Here is a 21,298-nt window from a genome sequence, read left to right on the forward strand (position 1 = left end):
AAATACATGCTAGTTCCAAAATGTTCGAAATTCCAAAATTTTGACCGAGGACTGCTTGTATATGCTACATTGCATACTGGAACTTCCTTTCCAGCCACAGTTTCCCTGCGGTAATTCTGTATCCGGTCTAGTTAGATGTAAAATTGGTAAAAATAAGGGCAAGAAAAGAGGGAGGCATTTAGGATTGGTTCTGTGCCAAGGCTATGGAAGTTATAGCCCTCCAGATGATGCCAAATTACAGCTCTTAAGAGCCCGGTCCAATATAGCCAGTGGCAGACAATGTTAGGAATTGTATTTTAGCAGTGTCTGAAGGCATACAGATCTTTATTCTTTTTCTAAACCAAGACAGGACCTTCTAAACCAAGACAGCAGCTTCAATTATCACATTCTGAAAAACATATCTTGATTCTTTTAAAATTTTATTGCTTTTTTAAATGAAAGAAGCACATCCAACTCTTTTTCAAATAGAAGATAATTAAGTAAAAGAGCAAATACAACTTTGCCATATATTTATATGAAGATGATGTAAGTCATCTTAACAGAAATTAAAAATGTAATAGTTCTACACAGAAAGACAAAGGTACAGCTAGTTCTCAGATTGCAACAACAATTGGGACCAAGATTGTTGTTACTAAGTGATGCATTTATAAAGTGCAATGTCACGTGACTGCATGGTTTAATGATAGCAATCCTGGCAGTTCTTGTCATTATCATAACTCAAAGATGCATAGACCATTAAGAAGCAAATTGTAGGAGAAGAGCAGGCAGAACTGGGGTGGGGGAAGTTAAATGAGTAATCTGTCTAGAACAGGGGTGGGCAAACTTTTTGGCTCGGGGGCCGCATTGACTTTTAAAATTTGACAGACGGGCCGGGTCAGCACAAGATTTTTTGGGAATCACCCCCCCTCCTCTCCTCCTTCCCCTCCCCTCGGAGGCTCCCCTCCCCTTGGAGGCCCTCTGAGTCAGGAGTTGCTACCGCCGGCGCGGCTCAGCACGGCTCCACTCCCGCTTGCCTCGGGAAGGAAAGGCAAAAAGGAAGAGCCGCGGCAGTGCTTTGCAATGGGAGCAGCGGTACCGGAGGCTCAGGCTCAGCGGCTCCTGGTTTTGCCTTTTCCTTCCCAAGGCAACGCGGGACTGGAGCTGCGCGGAGCTGCGCCGGCGGTAGCAACTCCTGACAGCCCCAGCCGGACACCTGAGCGGAGCCCGGGCGAAACTGCCTCTTGCTGCTGCCAGAGCACCGCCGGGTCGCCTCCTCCAAGCAGCCTGCCCGCCCACCGGGCTTCACCTCTGCCGCGCGGCTCGGAGCCAGGCGCGAGCGCCCGCGAGTTAAAACGAAGCCGAAAGTTGCTGGGAAGTTGCTCGGGTGCTGGGAGCAGGCTTTTAAAGTGCCGCCCGAGCAGGACCGCCGAGCCGGGAAACGGGGCACCAAGGCAGGGCAAAGCTCCACCAGCAGCGGCCTAGCTTTAGGTGGCTCCAAGCAGCCCGCCCTGCCCGCCGGGTGGAACCCTTCCCGCTCCTCGGCAGGAAGACGCTCCAGCCTGCAAGCTTTGCCTTTGCAAAGTTTAAGCCTGGAAGCCCCGGAAAAAAAAGGGGGATCGGTGGGGACTCACCTTCGGAGAGGTCACACTCGAAGGTGATTTCGAACTCCCAGCTGAGGCCTTTGCAAATTTCTTTTCTTTCCTACCCCTAGATCGCTCCGCACTGTTTTGCAACTTTGGGGGCCACGCGGCACAGGGCAATTACGCCACGCCCAGCGATTTTTTTTCAGGGGCGGGCCGCATTGGACAGACCAATGGCAGCGATTTTTTTTCAGAGGCGGGCCGCATTGGACAGACCAACGGGCCGGATGTGGCCCACGGGCCGTAGTTTGCCCACCCCTGGTCTAGAATCATTATGTTACCATAGATATCTAAATCCAACCCTCCTTGAATTGCATTGACCCTTACCTGATGCCAACTATTACTGAACTTTATTTGACTAGATTCTTGAGCAATGGATCTTCTGAACTGTAATTTAAGTTATGGTCCTGATTTGTTGCACCCGACATAAATGGCAGGAATCCCAAATACTGATCATAGGGTTTCTGTTGAGGGAGGGAGACTAGGAAGGCCTAGCCTGCTGTGGGAATGTCAAAGGAGGCTGGGGAGGACTTGGGGGTTATTGCTGGTGGGAGTGGGCAAATTATGAGTTTTCCTGCTGGCTTCCCCATTGAGTTTGTTTTGGGAAAGCTAGCAAGAAAGTTGCCAATGACAACCATGTGACTAAAATTGGATAATATAAGCATCTGATACTGAATAGGTTGAAATATATGAAACCCTTTGTAAATGAATAAATAAAATCTGCTGAACGTTGCAGTAAATGCATTTATTTCCTTTCCTGCTTCCAACTATTGCTATTTACCCACCACATGTTCTGTTCCCTTAGAGCTTGAGGAGTCTCAACAGAAATGTCCTCCTTGCTGGAATCACTTTGCAGTAAGATTTCTCATATGGGATTGCTGCCCAATGTGGCTCTTGATCAAGGAGAAAATTAAGTTCATCATTATGGATCCTTTCAGCGACCTCACAATCACTCTTTGCATTGTGATGAACACACTCTTCATGGCCATGGACCACTACAAGATGACCAAAGAATTTGAGGAGGTGCTCAACATTGGGAATCAGGTATGTAGGTCATGTTTCATATGTCTTGTATCCTTCCTCCAACTGGTTGTCTCCAGGTATGTTTGGGCCACGTCTCCCAGAGTTATTTTTAATCATGCTCTGGGAATTACTATCTCAGTGCATCTGGTTTGGAAATGTATAATTCATTCCAACAGGAAGGTAAATGAAATGACATGATGGAGCAGATCAAGAGCCTATGTAACTCAGTTGCCTATATTTAAAAATGGTCAGTCATATCTTTATTATTGTCATCTCTATTCATAGTACAGAGATTTATTCATTTACTTATTCATTTTTATTTATTGTTAAATGTATATGGCTGTCCATCTCACTCAGAATAACAGAGTTAAAAGGAACGTTAGAGGTCTTCTAGTCCAACCTCCTGCTCAATCAGGAGACCCTTATAAGTCTGGGCAAATGATTGTCCAGTTTCTTCTTGAAAACCTCCAGTGTTGGAGCATCCACAACTTCTGGAGGCAAGTCGCTCCACTGATTGATGATTCTAACTATCATGAAATTTCTTCTTAGTTCTAAGTTGCTTCTCTCCTTGATTAGTTTCCATCATTGCTTATTGTCCTGCCCTTCAGGTGCTTTGGACAATTGGTTGATTCACTCCTTTTTGTGTAGCCCCTCAGCTATGATGTCACCCCTAATTCTTCTCTTCATTAGACTAGACATACCCATTCTTGCAATGGTTCTTCATATGTTTTAGCCTCCTGTGACTCTGGACAGGTAACAAGGTTTTTAAAAAAGTACAAAATAATTTTTATAATGCCACAAAAGTCATTTGAAAAGTGTTTAAAACCATTAAAACCATGCTATTAGTTTTACGCTAGTAGCATTTATCAGTTTAAGGAATGAAAAATGGGGGAAAACGGGCCAAAATGTTGTGCCTCATGTGACGTCAGTACATCTTCATTCTGACCCATGTAGCTCCTGGTCATAAAAAGGAAAATAAACAAAAGGATATTGCTTGCTACAAAAGAGATGGTGCTTTAGCTGTATAAGCTAATAACAATTGATTGCTTTATTTCCTATTAAACTTTCTTCCTGTTTTTCCTGTCCTTCACAGTTGATGATGAACAGCCAAATTTGCCAAATTGTAGCCTAATTTAAGGGTTAAAAAAGTGTGCCATATGGGTTGCAAATGCCTATCATCCCTTGAGACCTCACATAATAGGGCGGGGTCAAAAATATGGAATATGGAATTTTGCAGTTTGACTAAATTACAGGTTTTTCATCTCTTACATAACTTTTAAGGTCATTAACTGAAAATAACAGTTTGAGTTTGGGTTCCTTGGTGCTCTCTGAGCTTGATTGTTTGATTGTTTTCTTGTAGACATTTCATTACTCAGCCAGATAACATCAGTGTTAGTTGGGTAATTGTTGGGTAATGAAACATCTGCAAGAAAACGGCCAAGCTCAGAAAGCACCAAGGATTTCAACCCTCAGTAACAAATATTGACTTCTATTGATAGCTGTATTTGCAAAATACAGCTGAGATGTTATCAAATGCAGAAATTTATGTGAAGCAGGACCACTCTTTTTACCCAACCCCTAGCAGACATCCGTGATTACACGGAATCATAGGGCCGGAAGGGACCTTGGAGGTCTTCTAGTCCAACTCTCTGCTAAAGTGAGGAGACCTTATACCATCTAGGTCAAATAGTTGTCTAGTCTATTTTTGAAGAGTTCCTGCAATGGAACACTCATGATTCCAGGAGGCAAGCTGTTCCGTTGATTGATTGTTCTCGCTGTCAGGAAATATCTCCTTATTTCTAGGTTGGATCTCTCTTGAACAAGCTTTCACCCATTGCTTCTTGTCTTGCCTTCAACTGCTTTGAAAAATAAGTCAATCCCATCTTCTCTGTGGCAGCCCATCAAGGACTAGGAGACAGATATAATGCCCCCCCACCCCGTCCTTTTCTTCAATAGCTTAAACATTGTTTGTTTAACAATTTAACTATTGTTCTCATACCAATTAGGTTCCAGGCCCTGATCAACTTCGTTGCTCTTCTCTGCACAGTTTCTAGGGCCTCAGCATCTTTTTTTCCATTGTGGTGATAAGAATTGGACCCGGTATTATTAATATAAGCAAAGGAGACTTTTATGCATGTAATGATTAATTAATAAGGTATTAAGATTTCAAAGTAGATACTTGGATGAGTATTTAAGGGCAATGGAATAAACGACCAAGGAAAGGTTCAATTCTCTAAAAATAAAAAGTTTTGAGTGATTGTGATGGAGAAATATGGGATAGTTAAAATTATTTCTGAGCCAAATATATGGCAGTCTTTAGATTTTTAAAGAATCCTGTGGTTTGCTATCAAACATATAGAATGACCAGTGCTGCCTTCCCCAAATACAACATAAGATGTATCCTCATTAATCTGGGAAACCACCCACAACAAGGCAATTCTGCTTATGCTGAATATCCTGTTTCTTTCTGCAGATCTTCACTGGGATTTTTACGGCTGAGATGGTGTTTAAGGTTATAGCATTGGATCCATATTATTATTTTCAGCAAGGCTGGAATATTTTTGACAGTATAATTGTCACGCTAAGTTTGATGGAACTAAGCCTTTCCAGCATGGGGAATGTGTCTGTGTTACGCTCCTTTAGACTGGTAAAATATTTTACCTTTCTCTTTTTCTCTGAGACATAAAATGCAAAGCCTTTGCAACGATTTTAGCTGGATGAAAATAAAATAGAATAAAATTGCACACGTGGTCGTAAAGGTAGTTCTCTACTTACAACCACAACTGAGCCCAAAATTTATTTTAGTCAGCAAGGCTGTTTGCTGTGTGAGTTTTGCCCCATTTTATGACTTTTCTTGCCACAGTCCTCAAGTGAATCCCTGCAGGTGTCATACGGTTGTTAAGCGAATTTGGCTTCCCCATTGACTTTGCTTGTCAGAAGATCGCCAAAGGTGATCACGTGACCCTGGGAACACTGCAACCATGGTAAATATGACCCGGTAGTCAAGCGCCTGAATTTTGATCATGTGACCATGGGGAGGCTGCAATGGTTGCAAGTGTAAGAAATGGTCACTAAATGAATGGTTGTAAGTTGAGGACTATCTGCACTTATCTCCTTCCTTGTATGTGACATCTTTGAAGTCCTTACCCATGTTTACCATTTCATCCAATTTCCTACAGTGAGCCACATGACTGTACTAATTTAATTGTACTAGAGCAGCAACTACCGACTCAACTTCCCCTGGCCTCTCCAAGGGCCTTAAAGCTACAATTCATCTCAAGAGTACATGTTGATGTAGGCAGTTTGACATATGATAATTATGACTGAACATCATTGTGCTGTTTTCAAAACAACCTGCATAGCAAATACCAATTTATTTAAAATAGATTTATATCAGGAGGCGCAATGGCTCAGCGGTTAAAGACGCTAAGCTTGTCAGTCTGAGTTCAAGACCCAAGTGCTACCTTGATGGGGAGAGCTCCCACTACCTGTCCTAGCCTCTGCCCACCTAGCAGCTTTAAAGCATGTAAATGCAAGTAGATAAATAGGTACCACTTTGGTGGGAAGCTAACAGTGTTCGATGCACCTTGACATATAGCCATGCTAGTCACTTGACCATGGAAGAATCTTTGGACAATGCTGGCTTCTTTGGCTAAGACAGCTTTAAGACTTGTGGACTTCAACTCCCAGAATTCCTCCTTCTGTCATGTCAGCTCAGGAATTCTGGGAGTTAAAGTCCACAAGTCTTAAACTTGCCAAGTTTGAAGACCCTCAGGCTAAGAAATGGAGATGAGTACTGACCCCTAGAGTTGGACATAACTGGACAGGGGACCTTTAGCTTTAGTTTTATATCCATGTTCATGTTAATCATCTCAAAGCAGTGTACAGAGAGCAGTACCAATAATCCAGAGGGCAAGTGACAAGGTAGAGAAGGTTGATCTACAAAGAACATCAAGAAATCACTCTTTCAGTTCTACAAATGTAGCACCACCTTATTTGATCACCTTTGTCATTGCCCCAATCTATAAGAGAGGACAGCGATCCACCAGGTATCCTAGTCCCAAGCTTTACCATTCTTTAGATAGGAGGTCCTTGGCTTATAATGGCAATTGGGATTGTTGTTACCATCACTAAGAAACATGGTTGTAAAGCCTGATGTCATGTAACAGCAATTTTAGCAGTCCTAGTTGCTGTTATTAAGTGAGGTCTTTAAGCTAGGGTCTGATTTGACTGCAATTTCCTGCTGGCTTCCCCATTGATTTTGGCTTGTTGGAAAGCCGGCAGAAAATGTTGGAACCTGCAATCCCATGACTGCAATTCGATGTGATGTTGTAAGCATGAGCTAGGCACTAAGTGCACAGGCTGCAGTCAAATAATTGTGGAGATACTTGGGTAACCTGAACTATGAGAACCTGTTGTAAGTAATACTTGTTCAGCACATTTATAACTTTGAATTGAACAAATTGTTCTAACCTGAAGACTAACCTGTATGCCAGAAATGCAACATTTGAACCTGGCTTCATTCATGTGTGCTCCAGGCACAATTCAGTGTGGTTACTTTCTGCATCAACTACAGTATTCAGACAAAACCTAAAGATAGCCCCCATATAGAGTGTGTTATAGTAGTCTTCTAATGTGTAAATGATTAGGACTAGTTTATCTAAGCAAAGGATTTAGTTCATGCCCATGTTGGCACTTGTGGGTCTGAGTAAGCAAGCTGTGGTCTATAGCTTTCGTGATGCCCTCAGCCCCATCTTAACAGCTCCCTTAGATTTTCAAGATTGCAATGCTTATTTGTAGGGGAATAGGCAAAACCAGAATGTTTGCTCATTAAAAACATAGAAAGCCCCCAATTAGGCATGATATAGAAGCGGTGAGTAATGTTGTCCTGACATTTTGTTCATCTTCATAGATATTTCTGCAGATTTCTTGGCAATAGTAGAGTAGTGGCTTGCTCTTGCCTTTTTAAAATGTGTTTTCCCCCCAACTTTCCATTCCAAAGATCTTTTTTCAGGCTCTCTTTCAAGCAATAGGTCCAACTCCACCTCCAGCAAGATCATTTCGATGTTACCATCTAACGTTAGCACTTCTGTTTTGAATCTTGGTCCAAATGAGCAAATACCTGTCCACTCTTCCCAGTTCAGGTTGTAATTTCATTGTTGTATCTCCTATAGACCTTCAAACTCCCTGTCAATCTCCCCCCTCCCCCAATTGCTTGTCTTTTACTAAAGCTTTGGGAGACAGGATAGGACCCTTCTCTCAATGAAGATAAGAGGGTTCATTCAAAGCACCACTGAGACAGGTGTGAGAGTTATGCCTGCCATATGCAAATGTAGACTGCTGTTTGTTTCTTTTCCACATACTAAGGGTTATACATGAACAGAAGGTGAAGGGTAGAGCAACAGAAGTCTTAATCCACACCGGCTCTTCATCTTCCTCAGTTTACAGGGAGTCCTCAATTTAAGACCATAATTGAATCCAAAATTTCTATCGCTAATTGAGACAGTTCTTAAGTGAGTTCTGCCTCATTTTACAACCTTCCTTGTCATAGTTGCTACATGAATCACTTAGTTATTAAGTTAACAACATGGTTGTTAAGAGAATCTGGTTTCCCCATTGACTTACCTGTCAGAAATTCACAAAACCCTGGGACATTGCAACCATCATAATTGTGAGCCAGTTGCCAAGGATCTGAATTTTGATCAAGTGACCATGGGGAATGCTGCAACAGTCACATGAAAAATGGTCATAAGTCACTTTTTTTCAGGGCTGTTGTAACTTTGAACAGTCACAAATGGAACAATTGTAAGCTGAGGACTACTTATATATTCCACCCACCCACCCACCCATCCATCCATCTACCCACCCACCCAGATTAATATCATTCAGTGGTCCTTGTACTTAGTTATGTTTTTTGTGATTTTTTCCCCCCTTACAGCTGAGAGTCTTCAAGCTTGCAAAGTCTTGGCCGACATTAAATACGCTTATTAAAATAATTGGAAACTCAGTGGGAGCTTTGGGAAATCTTACCCTCGTCTTAGCCATCATTGTCTTCATTTTCGCCGTGGTCGGGATGCAGCTCTTTGGAGATTTGTACTACAAGAATGTCAGCAGAATCAGCAGCAACGGAATGCTACCACGCTGGCACATGAAGGACTTTTTCCATTCCTTCCTCATCATCTTCCGCATCCTTTGTGGAGAATGGATTGAAACTATGTGGGACTGCATGAAAGTTGTTGGTCAGCCGCTGTGTCTCCTGGTGTTTTTGCTTGTCATGGTGATTGGAAACCTGGTGGTAAGTAACTGCAAGACAGTTGGGCTTGGGTGGGGTTCCTTCCATATCTGCAGCTTCTAGCGTCCAGGGGCTGATTACCGGTAATCCTTGACCTATGACCACAGTGGAACCCAACATTTTTTGTTGTTAAGCAAGACATTTGTGAGTTGCGCCCCATTTGCTAGCATCCCATTTTATGGCCTTTCTTGCCACTGTTGTTAAGTTGGTCACATGGTTGTTAAACCTGGTTTACCCATTGATTTTGCTTCTGAGAAGGTCACAAAAGGTAAACGTGACCCTGTAACACTCCAACTGCCATAAATATGAGCCAGTTGGCAAGCATCTAGGTCAGTGGTGGCTAACCTTTTTGGGCTCCTGTACCCAAAATTGTGTGCGCACTCACGTGCCAGCACCCAGAAGGTAATGTGCACGGCCTCCCACACACTCCCTGCGCATGCGTGCACAATCCCCCCCCCACATCACCCCCTTACCTGCACTGTGCCTCCCAGCTGATTTTCAGCCCATTTGAGGCCTTTTTTGGCCTGCCAGAAGTTTGAGGGAAGCCTCTGCAGGCTTTGCAGGCCGAAAAATGGGCCCTTTTCGTCACTTCCGGTATTTCCCTCAAGCCTCTGGCACGCTGAAAACGCCCCCAAAATCAGCTGGGAGGCGCGCGCATATGCAGTGAGATAAGTTTGCCTAGGGCTTGCATGCCCACAAAAATGGCTCTGCCTGTGACCTGTGGCACATGTGCCATAGGTGGTTCGCCATCATGGATCTAGGTTTTGAACACATGGCTGTGGGAAAACTGCAGCAATTGTAAGTGATGGAAGCAGTCATTTAAAAAAATTTTTTTTTCCAATACTGTTGGACCTTCAAACGGTTACTAAAACAACTGATTGTAAGTCAAGGATTATCTATACAAGACTTATTCTAAGAACTTCACAGCGAAACGATGGGACATAGTTTCTTCAGAAATCAGGTGTCCCATGCATTGCATAACTGCTTCTTCTGTAGAGATATAAAGATTTGTAATTTTGACAGCCTTCTCATCCTGGATTCAGATAGTACAGATGTGCCTGTTGTCTTTTCTTATAATTGATGATACAGCTGTGTGTTGCACTCCCTGTTTCTTTGCAGGAATTATGACTCAGATTTCTGCATTTGAAACATAGCACAATGTGTTAAGTATCTGGGACAGATATTTTACCTCAGTGAGTTTTAAGGTTATTAACCTGCCAGTAGGCCAAATCTAAAACGGGAGCAGTTGTAGAATAGATGATGAAGCCTCTTCCAATAGTCACATTGCTGTTTAGAACACAGTGTGCTTCAACTGATGACAGTATATTCGTACATCTGTATGACCTAGCAGTTTTACTTATCATGTCTGGAGAGTACTAGATAGTGGAAAGTTGACATCAACTTTGCCTGTGCAATGGAAACCATCTCTGGTATGTTAGAGATTGAGGGGTCATAGGTGCTCTCTGAGCTTGGTTGTTTTATTGCAAATGTTTCATCACCCAAACTAGGTAACACCATCAGTAATCTGTTGGGTAATGAAACATCCCCAAGAAACCAACCAAACTCAGAGAGCACCAAGGACCCATCATTTCAACCCTAAGCTACAAATATTCTTCTTTATGTTATAATTTGCTAGAACAACAATTATTTCAACAAACATTACATAGCCTAAAATCCAAGGAATGCAAACAAAATGTCTATTAAGTCATTAAAAATATGCGGGGGGGAGCGCTGGACTTAAATTTATGCAGGTATAGAACTATAGGTAGTTAACGGAATAACAGAGTTGGAAGAGACCTTGGAGGTCTTCTAGTCCAAGCCTCTGTTCTCAACTTATGACCACAATGGAGCCCAAAACCTTTATTGCTAAGCAAAACAGTTGTTAAGTGAGTTTTGCGCCATTTTGCAACGTTACTTGTCACAGCTGTTAAATGAATCACTGCAGCTGTTAAGTTAGTAACATGATTTTGAAGGGAATCTGGCTTCCCCATGACTTTACTTGTCAGAAGTTTGTAAAAGGTGCTCACGAGACCCTGGGACATTGTGACCGTCGTAAATAAGAGCCAGTTGCCAAGGGTTGAATTTTGATGAACTGGCCATGGGGATTCTGCAACAATTGTTAAATGTGAAAAACAGTTGCAGGTCAGTTATTTTTCAGAACCGTTGTAACTTTCACTGGTCACTAAAGGATGGTTATAAGCTGAGGACTATTTGTAAATCCTCCTATGGATGGAACACAATGAATAATTTAAAGTAATTTCATTTAGCATGCAACGAAGAATGTTTTTTGGTCATGATTCATCCAGCGTCTTAGTGGCTTCTGCCAGATTTAAGCCAGGAGGGCCTATCACCATCACTGTTATATCCCTGTAGAATTTGAGCATGTATTACCGTCCTGTGGGATCGCATCTAAGGAAAGCAGGGCTGGTTGTGACTGAGTCTGTGGCTGTCAGCATGTGTGAAGGACATATCCCACCAATCATGGTGTCTTTAAAGTATTGGTCTGTCAAGATTTGTGAACTAGGTCTGTGTTGTGGAAACCACTCATCATATCTAGCGGGCCTTCAGACAGAACATTCAGTATAGAATAACTTATCTGAGCTCGAATTTAAGATAACATGCAATCATCTGGGTGTTTAACGCTTGTGGCTCTCAAAACATCTTGGCAGTTCTGAAACCCTTGTGTGTGTAAATGCGTGCTTCCTGCCATCCAATCTGGCTTGTTACAGCGCTGTACTACGGCTGCCAGGGTTCCGTCAGAATGGTGGGCATCCTTCCTCTTGGAGCGTATCTTGACTGCAGCGTCTGAATCAGGGAGAGCGTAGCTCTCTTTCGTAAAGTCATGTTGCGTCACTAAGATTGATGACACTTTCAAAGTGTCATTGACAAATGCCTTGAGGTTCCAAAGGAATTGGAGAAGGAAGGGTTAGAAGGGGACTTACGCATTCACAGGGAAAGGGGAACCACGTGCATTCTTATCCTTGAAGGATGTTGGCAATTAGGTTTTGCAAAATGGCTTAGCCGGTTTCACACAAGAATAGGAGCCATGGTGGGATTCAAATTTTTTTACACTGATTTTGTGGGTGTGGCTTGGTGGGCATGGCAGGGGAAGAATACTATTAAAAAACCTCCATTCCCTCCCCACTCCTAGAGGTAGGTTACTGCAAAATCCCCATTCCTTCCCCACCCCAGTGACCTGCTTTCCAGCTCTGTTCTCCTGTGCTGGGCAACAAAAGAAGACCCAGCCAATCAGCTGGGACTCAATGGGAGGCAGAGAAGAGATGGGGGTGGGGCCAGTCAGAGGTGGGATTTGCCGGTTCTCCGAACTACTCAAAAATTTTGCTACCGGTTCTCCAGGACTGGTCAGAACCTGCTGAATACCCACCTCTGTCATGGAGGAAGCTACAGTTTGGAGAGTTATAAAGAACAAAGAAGGGTCCCTGCAGGATTCCCAGCCTTCTTGAGTGATTGCCAGCCAACTGCATCCTGTGAGCTGACATTACAGAATCATGGGATGCCACCTGTTTCATGTGTGAAGTGATTTTGTAAATGGCTTGGGCGGGAGCCAGACAATGAGATGGCTGTAGAAGTGGTGACCTCTAAACCATCGGGCTTAAATTTCAGCTCCGTACACATGAGACCATGGCTTACTTTATTTCTAAGCAAAGGTGGCAGATGAATGGGGTGGTCATGTGATTCATTCATCATGCTTGAGAATCTGGAATTTCCTGTGTCACCATTTCATAACCGTGGATGTGATTGTTGAGTATTACCAGGAGGTCAGAAATGCTGGAGGTATCTCAACGGATACCTCCCTTGCCAACCTTCTGGGAAAACTCCTCCTCCAAAATAATAGACAACCCACTGACTGAGCTGATATAGTTTGAAAGTAAAAATGCAAAAATGCAAGTAACTGTTAGTTGATTCATCGGTGTATTGTCTTTGTTGTGGTTGGATTTATTGTATATAATCAGGAAGAGAACCAGCCTAGAACTCGGGAGAAATGTCTAACAGTGAAAACAATTAATCAATGGAACACTACCTTCAGAAATTGTGGGTGCTCCAACACTGGAGGTTTTTAAGAAGAAATTGGACAACTATTCATCTGAAATGGTTTAGGGTTTCCAGCTTGAACAGGGGGTTGGACTAGAAGACCTCCAAGGTCCCATCCACCGTTATTATTCCTTTTCTCCAAGAATTCCTCCAATTTTTCCTTACAACAATTCTTTGGGTCAATTGGGCTGAGAGTCAGTGGTTGGCCAAAGTCATTCAATGAGTATCCCTTGAATCTGGCTCTTCTTAGTCTTAGCCTATCACTGTCCTAGAAGGTGATTTTTTAGAACTTTTCTAAAAAAAATTCTAAAAATGTTCAGTAGTGCTTGTGCTGATAAGATTGGCCTACTCAGCAAGATCGGATTATCTGAAGAGACAGGAAAATTCCGTCTGATCTAAATCTACAGATTTCAATATGCTTCAGTACATTTTTATTTCTGAAAATTTATTTTAGGCTGCCCTACCTAAACTTCCACCTCCTTGATGACAACAATCAGACCAGACAGTTGAAAGTCTCCATCCTACTCTGGGGTCCTCAGGCCCACTGGCCAAGCCATGTCTTCAGGGTCCTAAGGAAGAGTATCAAGGCGGGGACCAGTCTTATCCCCGCAAGGATGATGTCCCACAGGGAGGGAGCCAGTGGTGGAATTCAATTTTTTTCACTACCAGTTCTGTGGCTGTGGCTTGGTGGACGTGGCATGGAGGACGTGGCAGGGGAAGGATATTGCAAAATCCCCCTTCCTTCCCCACCCCACTAACCTGCTTTCCAGCTCCGTTCTCCTGTGCAGAGCAACCAAATAAGACCCAGCCAATCAGCTTGGACTCAGAAGGCGGAGAATAGATGGGGGCGGGGCCAGTCAGAAGTGGCATTTGCCGGTTCTCTGAACTACTCAAAATTTCCGCTACCGGTTCTCCAGAACTGGTCTGAACCTGCTGAATACCCACCTCTGGAGGGAGCCATGGAGAAGCCTTTCTACTTGGCCCCATTAGATGAATCTCCTTACGAAAGAGGACCCATAACATTCCCTCCTCTCCACTCTTGTGGATCAGGTAGATATGACTGGGAAAAGAGGGTTCTTCAGATAAGCTGGTCCCAAGCCATGTAGGCCTTTTGGTGGTGACAACTTACATCTTAAAGTAGACCTGGAAACAAATCAGTAGCCAATGCAGCTCCACCAAGAGAGGTGACATATGTGCAAATTTAGACACATAAACCATGTGGGCCGCTGCATTTTGAACCAGTTGAAGCTTCCAGATACTTTTTCAAGGACTGCCCCATATAGAATACAACACAGTAGTCAGGATGGAAGGAGTGACCAGGACAGGTTTTCATTTGGATAGAGATGTGACTGTTTCCAGATAGACGCTTCATCACCAGCCCATTTCCAGACGGTCAGAGATGGTATTTGTCGGTTCTCCAAACTACTCAAAATTTCCCCTACCAGAACTGGTCAGAACCTGCTGAATGCCACCTCTGAATGGTGGTAAGTCAAGGACTATCTCCTATATTTGAAAATAAATTCATTCTTCACACAATTATAAAGAAGTTACCCATTAATGTTGGTGTCATTAGCAATAGTACTCAGACTTTTATACTGCTTAATAATGCTTTAATGCCCTCCGTAAGCAGTTTACAGAGTCAGCATATTGCCCCCAACAATCTGGCTCTTCATTTTACTGACCTCAGAAGGATGGAAGGTTGAGTAAATCTTGAACCGCGCAGGGTTGAACTGGTGGCAGTGGGCAGAGTCAGCCTGCATTTTAACCACTAAGCCACCATGGCTCTTAAAATAAAGCAATAATGATGAGTTCTATGTATGTCTGGGTGTGGGGAATGCAAACAGAGAGTTTGTGTATCTGTGGATGAAAACAGATTTCTGCATAACTGAAAAGGTTGCAACTGAGTTTTATTAAGATAATACTCTTGCTCTCTATATCCCACCTATATATGTAGGCCAGACCAGATGGAAAGCAATAGAAATGAGGTTTATAGTTAAATATTCTCACCTTCCAGGAAACAAACCTCATGCATAGACATATATAGTGCAGAAACAACATGTCTGAAATAATACTTTCTTCTTAATTTGCAGAATTGGGGGAGGCAAAGTTTGTCTTACACATTCCTGCAAGCGAATATTTTCCCCTTTATCAATAATATTGTCAGACTTCTAACTAGCCAACAGGTGCAAAATTGCACAATTCTAATTCAGGGCAAGGATTTCCCTGTTCATTGTGTAACAAGCACGTTTGGGATTGCCTGTTCCAAGCAAGCATTCCCCCCCCACCCCCCGCCAATGTAAGAGAATAGATAAAGTATTTGAAGACTGCAGTGTTAAAACAAATTAAAAATAATTCAAGTCTGGGAATACGTAAGAGCAAATTTATGTATGTGCCGAATTATACATAAGCAAAAGAGATAGAATGGGATGTGATAGAGTAGCAGAATAACAGAGTTGGAAGGGATCTTGGAGGTCTTGCCCCCCGGTCCCCCCCACCTTGGCTGTCCAAACTCCTCTTAAAATTCTTCAGTGATGGAGCGTCCACAACTTCTGGAGGAAAGCCGTTCCACTGATTCATATAAGAATATGTAACATCCCAAGATTTCAATATTTTTTTAAAAAATATATTGTAACATTTCTGCCTCATTTGGTAGGAAACATGTGCGAGAGAACATCTAGAACTTCTTGAAATCAATTCTGAACAGGATTCAGTGTTTATAGTGAAGATGTGTGCAGGACTAAGAAAAACAAAACAAAACAAAAGGCAAAATTCAGCATCAATTGTATAAAATCTAGTAGCTATGCAATCTTCATTGGACATAATACTTCTACTTCTTAAATGTTTGGGAGCAGATTTTTCTTTTAAAAAAACATATTTTGTATATAGGATTTGTACACTTTATTATTGGGATAATAAATGAACATATCAGAATCAAAACACATTCCTCAATTTACAACAGCTCATTTAGGGACCATTTGAAGTTACAAAGGCACTGAAAAAAGTGACTTATGACCACATCTCACCGTTACAAGTCTTGTAGCATCCCCATGGCAGGGGTGGGATTCTACCAGTTTGCACCTATTCTCTAGAACTGGTTGATAACATTCTAAGCAGTTTGGAGAACCGGTTGTTAGAAGAAATTACTGGCCTAATCCTGTAAGGAAGGCAGGAAGGAAACATTCTGGTGTTGCTTACAGAAACTGCCTCTCCGTTAACCCTTATTACATTCTTGGCAGGACTAGACTTCCTGTCTCTGGAACTTCTCTGGAGTTTTTTTCACCTCCTTTGCTGGTACTTTGCTTGTGTGGAGTGGCCATTCAAAGTTACAATGGCACTGAAAAAAGTGACTTATGACCATTTTTCACACTTATGACTGTTGCAGCATCCCCACAGTCATGAGAGGCCAGGTTTGCCTCGATGTGAGTGATATTGAGTTGGCCACGCCCAGCCAATAACATGACCACCAAGCCACATCCACCAACTAACCCACGCCCACAGAACCAGTTGTTAAAAAATGTGAATCCCACCCCTGCCCCATGGCCATGTGATCAAAGTGTCGTTGGAGAAATGGAGGAAGAGGTGCAGCCCAAGGAATGGTCAGATAAGAGATGGATAATGGACAATGGACAGAGCAAAAGACTTGGAAAGGTTTCTTCCTAACTTCTCAGTCTGTAAAAGAGTATGTAAAAGAAAAGATTTATACTTTCAGGCTTCTGCAAGATTCTGTTGATGTAGCCTTACAATAAAATAGATTAGATCACCTGGTTGTGTTTCCTGCCTAGTGTGCCTTGGTTGGCTGACACACATTCTGCTCCTGAAGCTGAGAAAGAAAGAAAAAAGCACTTCTTTCCTCATCCGATCCAAGTTAGAGAAGCTTTTCCTTAACAATAAAAGATATGCATTGTTGATTCGTAAAGGAACAAAAATATGTTGCATGTGCAGGCATGGGGGTCATGTGCATTATGGGTCCAGGCATGCATGCACATGTACATACATACTTTTGGCATGCGGCGATCAAAAGGTTAGTACTGCTGTAGTCATCGGCGACTATAGGGAGGGCATCTGCTTATCTCCATTTAAAGTCCATTGAGCCAGTACTGTGTGAAGATGTTTCATGTCATTTAGGCAGCACTATGTCACGGAATGCTGTTTCCTCCCCACCAAAGTGGGATCTATTTATCTACAGGCATTTGCATGCTTTCGACTGCTAGGTGGGCAGGAACTATTATTTATTTATTATTTATTTATTTATTTATTTATTTATTTATTTATTTATTTATTTATTGTTTATTTATTTTTGTCAATTGCTTACAACATAATAGGTATAAGTATAAACATAGTTATGAATACATGAAATGGATACATATAAGAAAAACAAAAAGAAACAATAGGACAGGGATGGTAGGCACATTGGTGCGCTTGTGCACGCCCCCTACAGACCTCTTAGGAAAGGGGTGAGGTCAATAGTAGAAAGTCTGAGGTTAAAGTTTTTGGGGTTTGGGGAAGAAACCACAGACTCAGGTAGAGTATTCCAGACATTGACCACTCTGTTGCTGAAGTCGTATTTCCTACAATCAGGTTTGGTGGGATTAACTTTGAGTTTGTATCTATTGTTTGCTCTTGTGTTGTTATGGTTGAAGCTGAAGTATTCCTTGACAGGTAAGTCATTACAATGTATGATTTTATATACTGTACTTAGATCGGACCGAAGGTGGCGTAGTTCTAGATTTTCTAGGTCTAGAATTTCAAGTCTGGTAGCATAAGATATTCTGCAATGAGTAGAGGAGTGGAGAACTATGTGAAATATTTCTGGACTTTCTCAACTGTGTTAATATCTGATACGTAATGCGGGTTCCAGACTGATGAGCTGTATTTGAGTATTGGTCTAGCAAATGTTTTGTATGCTCTAGTTAGTAGTATGATATTACCAGAGAAAAGGCTACGTAAGATTAGGTTAACAACTCTTGATGCCTTTTTGGCTATGTAGTTACAGTGGTCTCTAGCACTTGGATCATTAGAGATGAGTACTCCAAGATCCTTTACAGAGTTTGGATCATCAACAAGATCTTGACTATTCAGCCTGTATTTTATTTTCTGATTTTTTTTGCCAATATGTAAGACAGAGCAGGTTGGTTGGTTTAGAAGATAAGTTAAGTTTTCAGTAGTTGCTCAGGGCTAAGTTTTCAGAAGATGTAAGAGCAGAAGATTTTAAGAAGAGATTGGACAACTCTTTGTCTGTTTCCTGCCTAAGCAGGGGGTTGGACAAAAGACCTCCAGGATCCCTTTCAACTCTTTCTATTTCTATTTCTAATTAATTCTAATTCTAATCAGTTTGCTACTACTAGCTTTTCAGGAAATTCGGGTGTAGCCAGTAACAAATTTCAGGAACTGCAGTCCTGAAAAACCAAAATATGGCAGTTTCCTTGGAAATCTGTCCTGGGGAAGACTAGGAATAGCAGATCGTGAGAGCTGCATTTCTAAAAAGGTCAGCACAGTACAGGTAGTCCTCAGTTTATGACCATAATTGAGGCTAACATTTCTGATCTTAAGTGAGACGTGTTAAGCGAGTTTTGCCCCATTTTATGGGCTTTCTTGCCATGGTTGTTAAGAGAATCATTGTAGTTGATAAATTAGTAACTCGGTTGTTAAATGAATCCGGCTTCCTCCATCAATTTTGCTTGTCAGAAGGTCACAAAAGGGGTTCACATGACCCCCCAGGGCCACTGCAGTTGTCATAAATGTGAGTCAATTACCAAGCATCTGAATTTTGATCACGTGACCATGGGGGATGCTGCAAAGGTCATAAGTGTGGAAAATGGTCATTTTCTTAAGTGGTGTTGTAACTTTGAATGGTCATGAAATGAAATGTTGTGGTAAGTCGAGGGCTACCTATAGTTTAGTTCCTTGGACCGTTCAGGCAACGCAATGCAGGCCTGGATGTGGAGAAGTAGATATTAGACCAAATCCCTCCAAGACAGAATAGTTTTGGCCCATCAAACAATTCAAGATTTACAGGTACTTCTTGACTTATGAGCACAATTAAGCCCAAAACTTCTATTGCTAAACGAGACAATTGTTGAGTGATATCTGCCCCATTTTACACCTTTCTTACCACAGTGAATCCGTGCTGTTGTTAAGTTAATAATACAGATGTTAAGTGAATCTGCCTTCAACATTGCTGGTCAGAAGGTTGCACCACCCTGGGACACTGCAACTATCGTAAACGTGAACCAGTTGCCAAGCACCTGGATTTTGATCACGTGGCCAGGGGGATGCTGTGATGGTCGTAAGTGGGGAAAATAGTCGCAAGTCCCTTTTCTCAGTGCTGTTGTAACTTTGAAACATCACTAAGCAAACGGTTGTAAGTCCAGAACTAGCTGTATCTGTGGGATCAGCTTCCCCTCCAGTAATCTGCCTGTCCAGTCAAATCAAATAGGTAAATCTTGCTCTGGGTCTCATTTTCATGAGATCATTATCTGACAGGACTTTGGAAGCAGGCATTTCCTTTGGCCTTTCTCAGTCTTTGGATATGAATCTCCCCTCAGCTGTTCAGAGTCTTTGAGAATGGATGACAGACAAATTAAATTAAATTTGGTCAGTCAGTCAAGGAACAGGATGTTACAGAAGCTATCTCATCACCCTGAGCCCTTCCTTGAGGGAGATTGATTAATATATATTTATTCTATCTATGCATCTGTACATCTATCTATCTATCTATCTATCTATCTATCTATCTATCTATCTATCTATCTATCTATCTATCTATCCATCCATCCATCCATCCATCCATCCATCAGTCCATCCATCTGTATCTATCTATCTATCTATCTATCTATCTATCTATCTATCTATCTATCTATCTATCTATCATCTTATCTATCTATTCCTAGAAGGTCACAGAGCAAAACCCCAAATTTCAAAAGGATTCAGAAGTTGCAGGACCTGGTTTCTTCCCAAACGATGTCTCTTTTGAGCCTGCTTTGAATGGGATCCAGTACCGAGACCCCCATTTGGCCACTTGAATTTCCACATAGATCCCCTCACACACACACCCGAAATCCTCCATCTCATGTTTTTGCCCTGCATTTTGTGGCCACTCACAGTTTCTTCTGGCATTGATGTGCCTAATAGGCACCTCAGAATGCCGGTTCCTGGAAAATTCAAACAAACAAACAAAAAAACCTGCCTGTGTTCATTTATGGGCCTCCCAGGGGCACCTCGATTGGCTTGGCCTTTGTCCTGTTCCAGCAGGGTTGTTCTTAGGTTCAATATATAACGGAAAAACCTTGGAGTAGACTATTTAAGACATCTCAATTCCCCACCCTGCAGCATATGTTAGATTGCTACCTGGGTAGCTCTGACCCATATTTGGGTTTAGAGAGAGAAAGCACCTGCCTCTTTTCCTAGCACAGGACTATAATTGCTTGGCCTGCTTGCACTCCTTTGGAAAGAGAGAGAGAGAAAAAAAATGGGGGGAGGCGCGGAAACTTGCTTTCAAAGCAAAAGTTGCAAGCCAAAGTTGATCTTTGCAGAATTTGCACCTGGACCAAAATGCTCTTTTGTCGCTGTCCTCAAATGCAAATAGAAATACAGACAAAAGGTTAATGGGTGATAATTCTGCAGAGGAAGGGATCTCGAGCATTTTGTTCCCAAGGGCCTCCCACGAAGGACAGCCGAGCACAGAGTAGCCCTGGTGCCTCCTGTCAGAGCCCAGCACTGTTGCAGCTGCAATCCTCGCTCAGTGTTTGGATCATCAAGGCAGAAGCATCCCCAAACTGAACTGGGCTGGGTTTTTTTTAAAATTTATTTAAAGCACGTAGTGAATTCAAGCAGAAGTGGAAAAGAATTGTTTCGAAAGGTCTGTCCAAATGTCTACTCAGCCCAGTCTCCTGTTTCCAGCTGTGGTCACCCAGATATGCCCAGATGCTCAGAAAAGGGGCTGGAAGGTTTCCCTTTTAGCACACTGGCTAACAGCTGTTATTTGCCTAGGCTGCTTAGAATTTGTTTCACTGTTTGTACATCTGCTGTGGATGAGCACTTTATCCCACTGATTATTTCACCAGAGGGATTTAATTTAGCTATCTGGCTTAATACCACTAGGTCCAATCCCCCTTTAAAGCCCATGGACAGTGCTTTCAGTTAAAATGTAAAACACACCATAGAGAGTTCCCGACTTACGACCACAACTGGACCCCAAATTTCCATTGCTTTTTTTTCTCCCTTTTATTGGAACGCTTTATTGAGTTGGTTTTTTTTTTCAAATTTCCATTGCTTAGCAAGACACTTTTGCCCCATTTTACAAACTTTCTTG

The 21,298-nt window shown here is 42.4% G+C and overlaps 1 protein-coding gene across 7 annotated transcripts in view; it reads left to right on the forward strand.

Annotated features, from left to right (window-relative positions):
* The window catches only part of LOC113419511 (sodium channel protein type 5 subunit alpha-like), a 377,390-nt gene that overhangs the window by 196,637 nt on the left and 159,455 nt on the right, over positions 1 to 21,298 (forward strand). For all 7 annotated transcript variants that reach the window (XM_087947846.1, XM_087947840.1, XM_087947841.1 and 4 more), the window contains 3 exons: positions 2,425 to 2,663; positions 5,116 to 5,289; positions 8,581 to 8,937. In XM_087947846.1, the coding sequence (XP_087803972.1) occupies positions 2,425 to 2,663; positions 5,116 to 5,289; positions 8,581 to 8,937 (770 nt within the window). The remainder of the gene's footprint in view (positions 1 to 2,424; positions 2,664 to 5,115; positions 5,290 to 8,580; positions 8,938 to 21,298) is intronic.

This window comes from Notechis scutatus, chromosome Z, assembly GCF_049901735.1.
Source record: "Notechis scutatus isolate UNSWTSFEM ecotype Mainland chromosome Z, rNotScu1.2, whole genome shotgun sequence".
Classification (NCBI taxonomy): Eukaryota; Metazoa; Chordata; class Lepidosauria; order Squamata; family Elapidae; genus Notechis; species Notechis scutatus.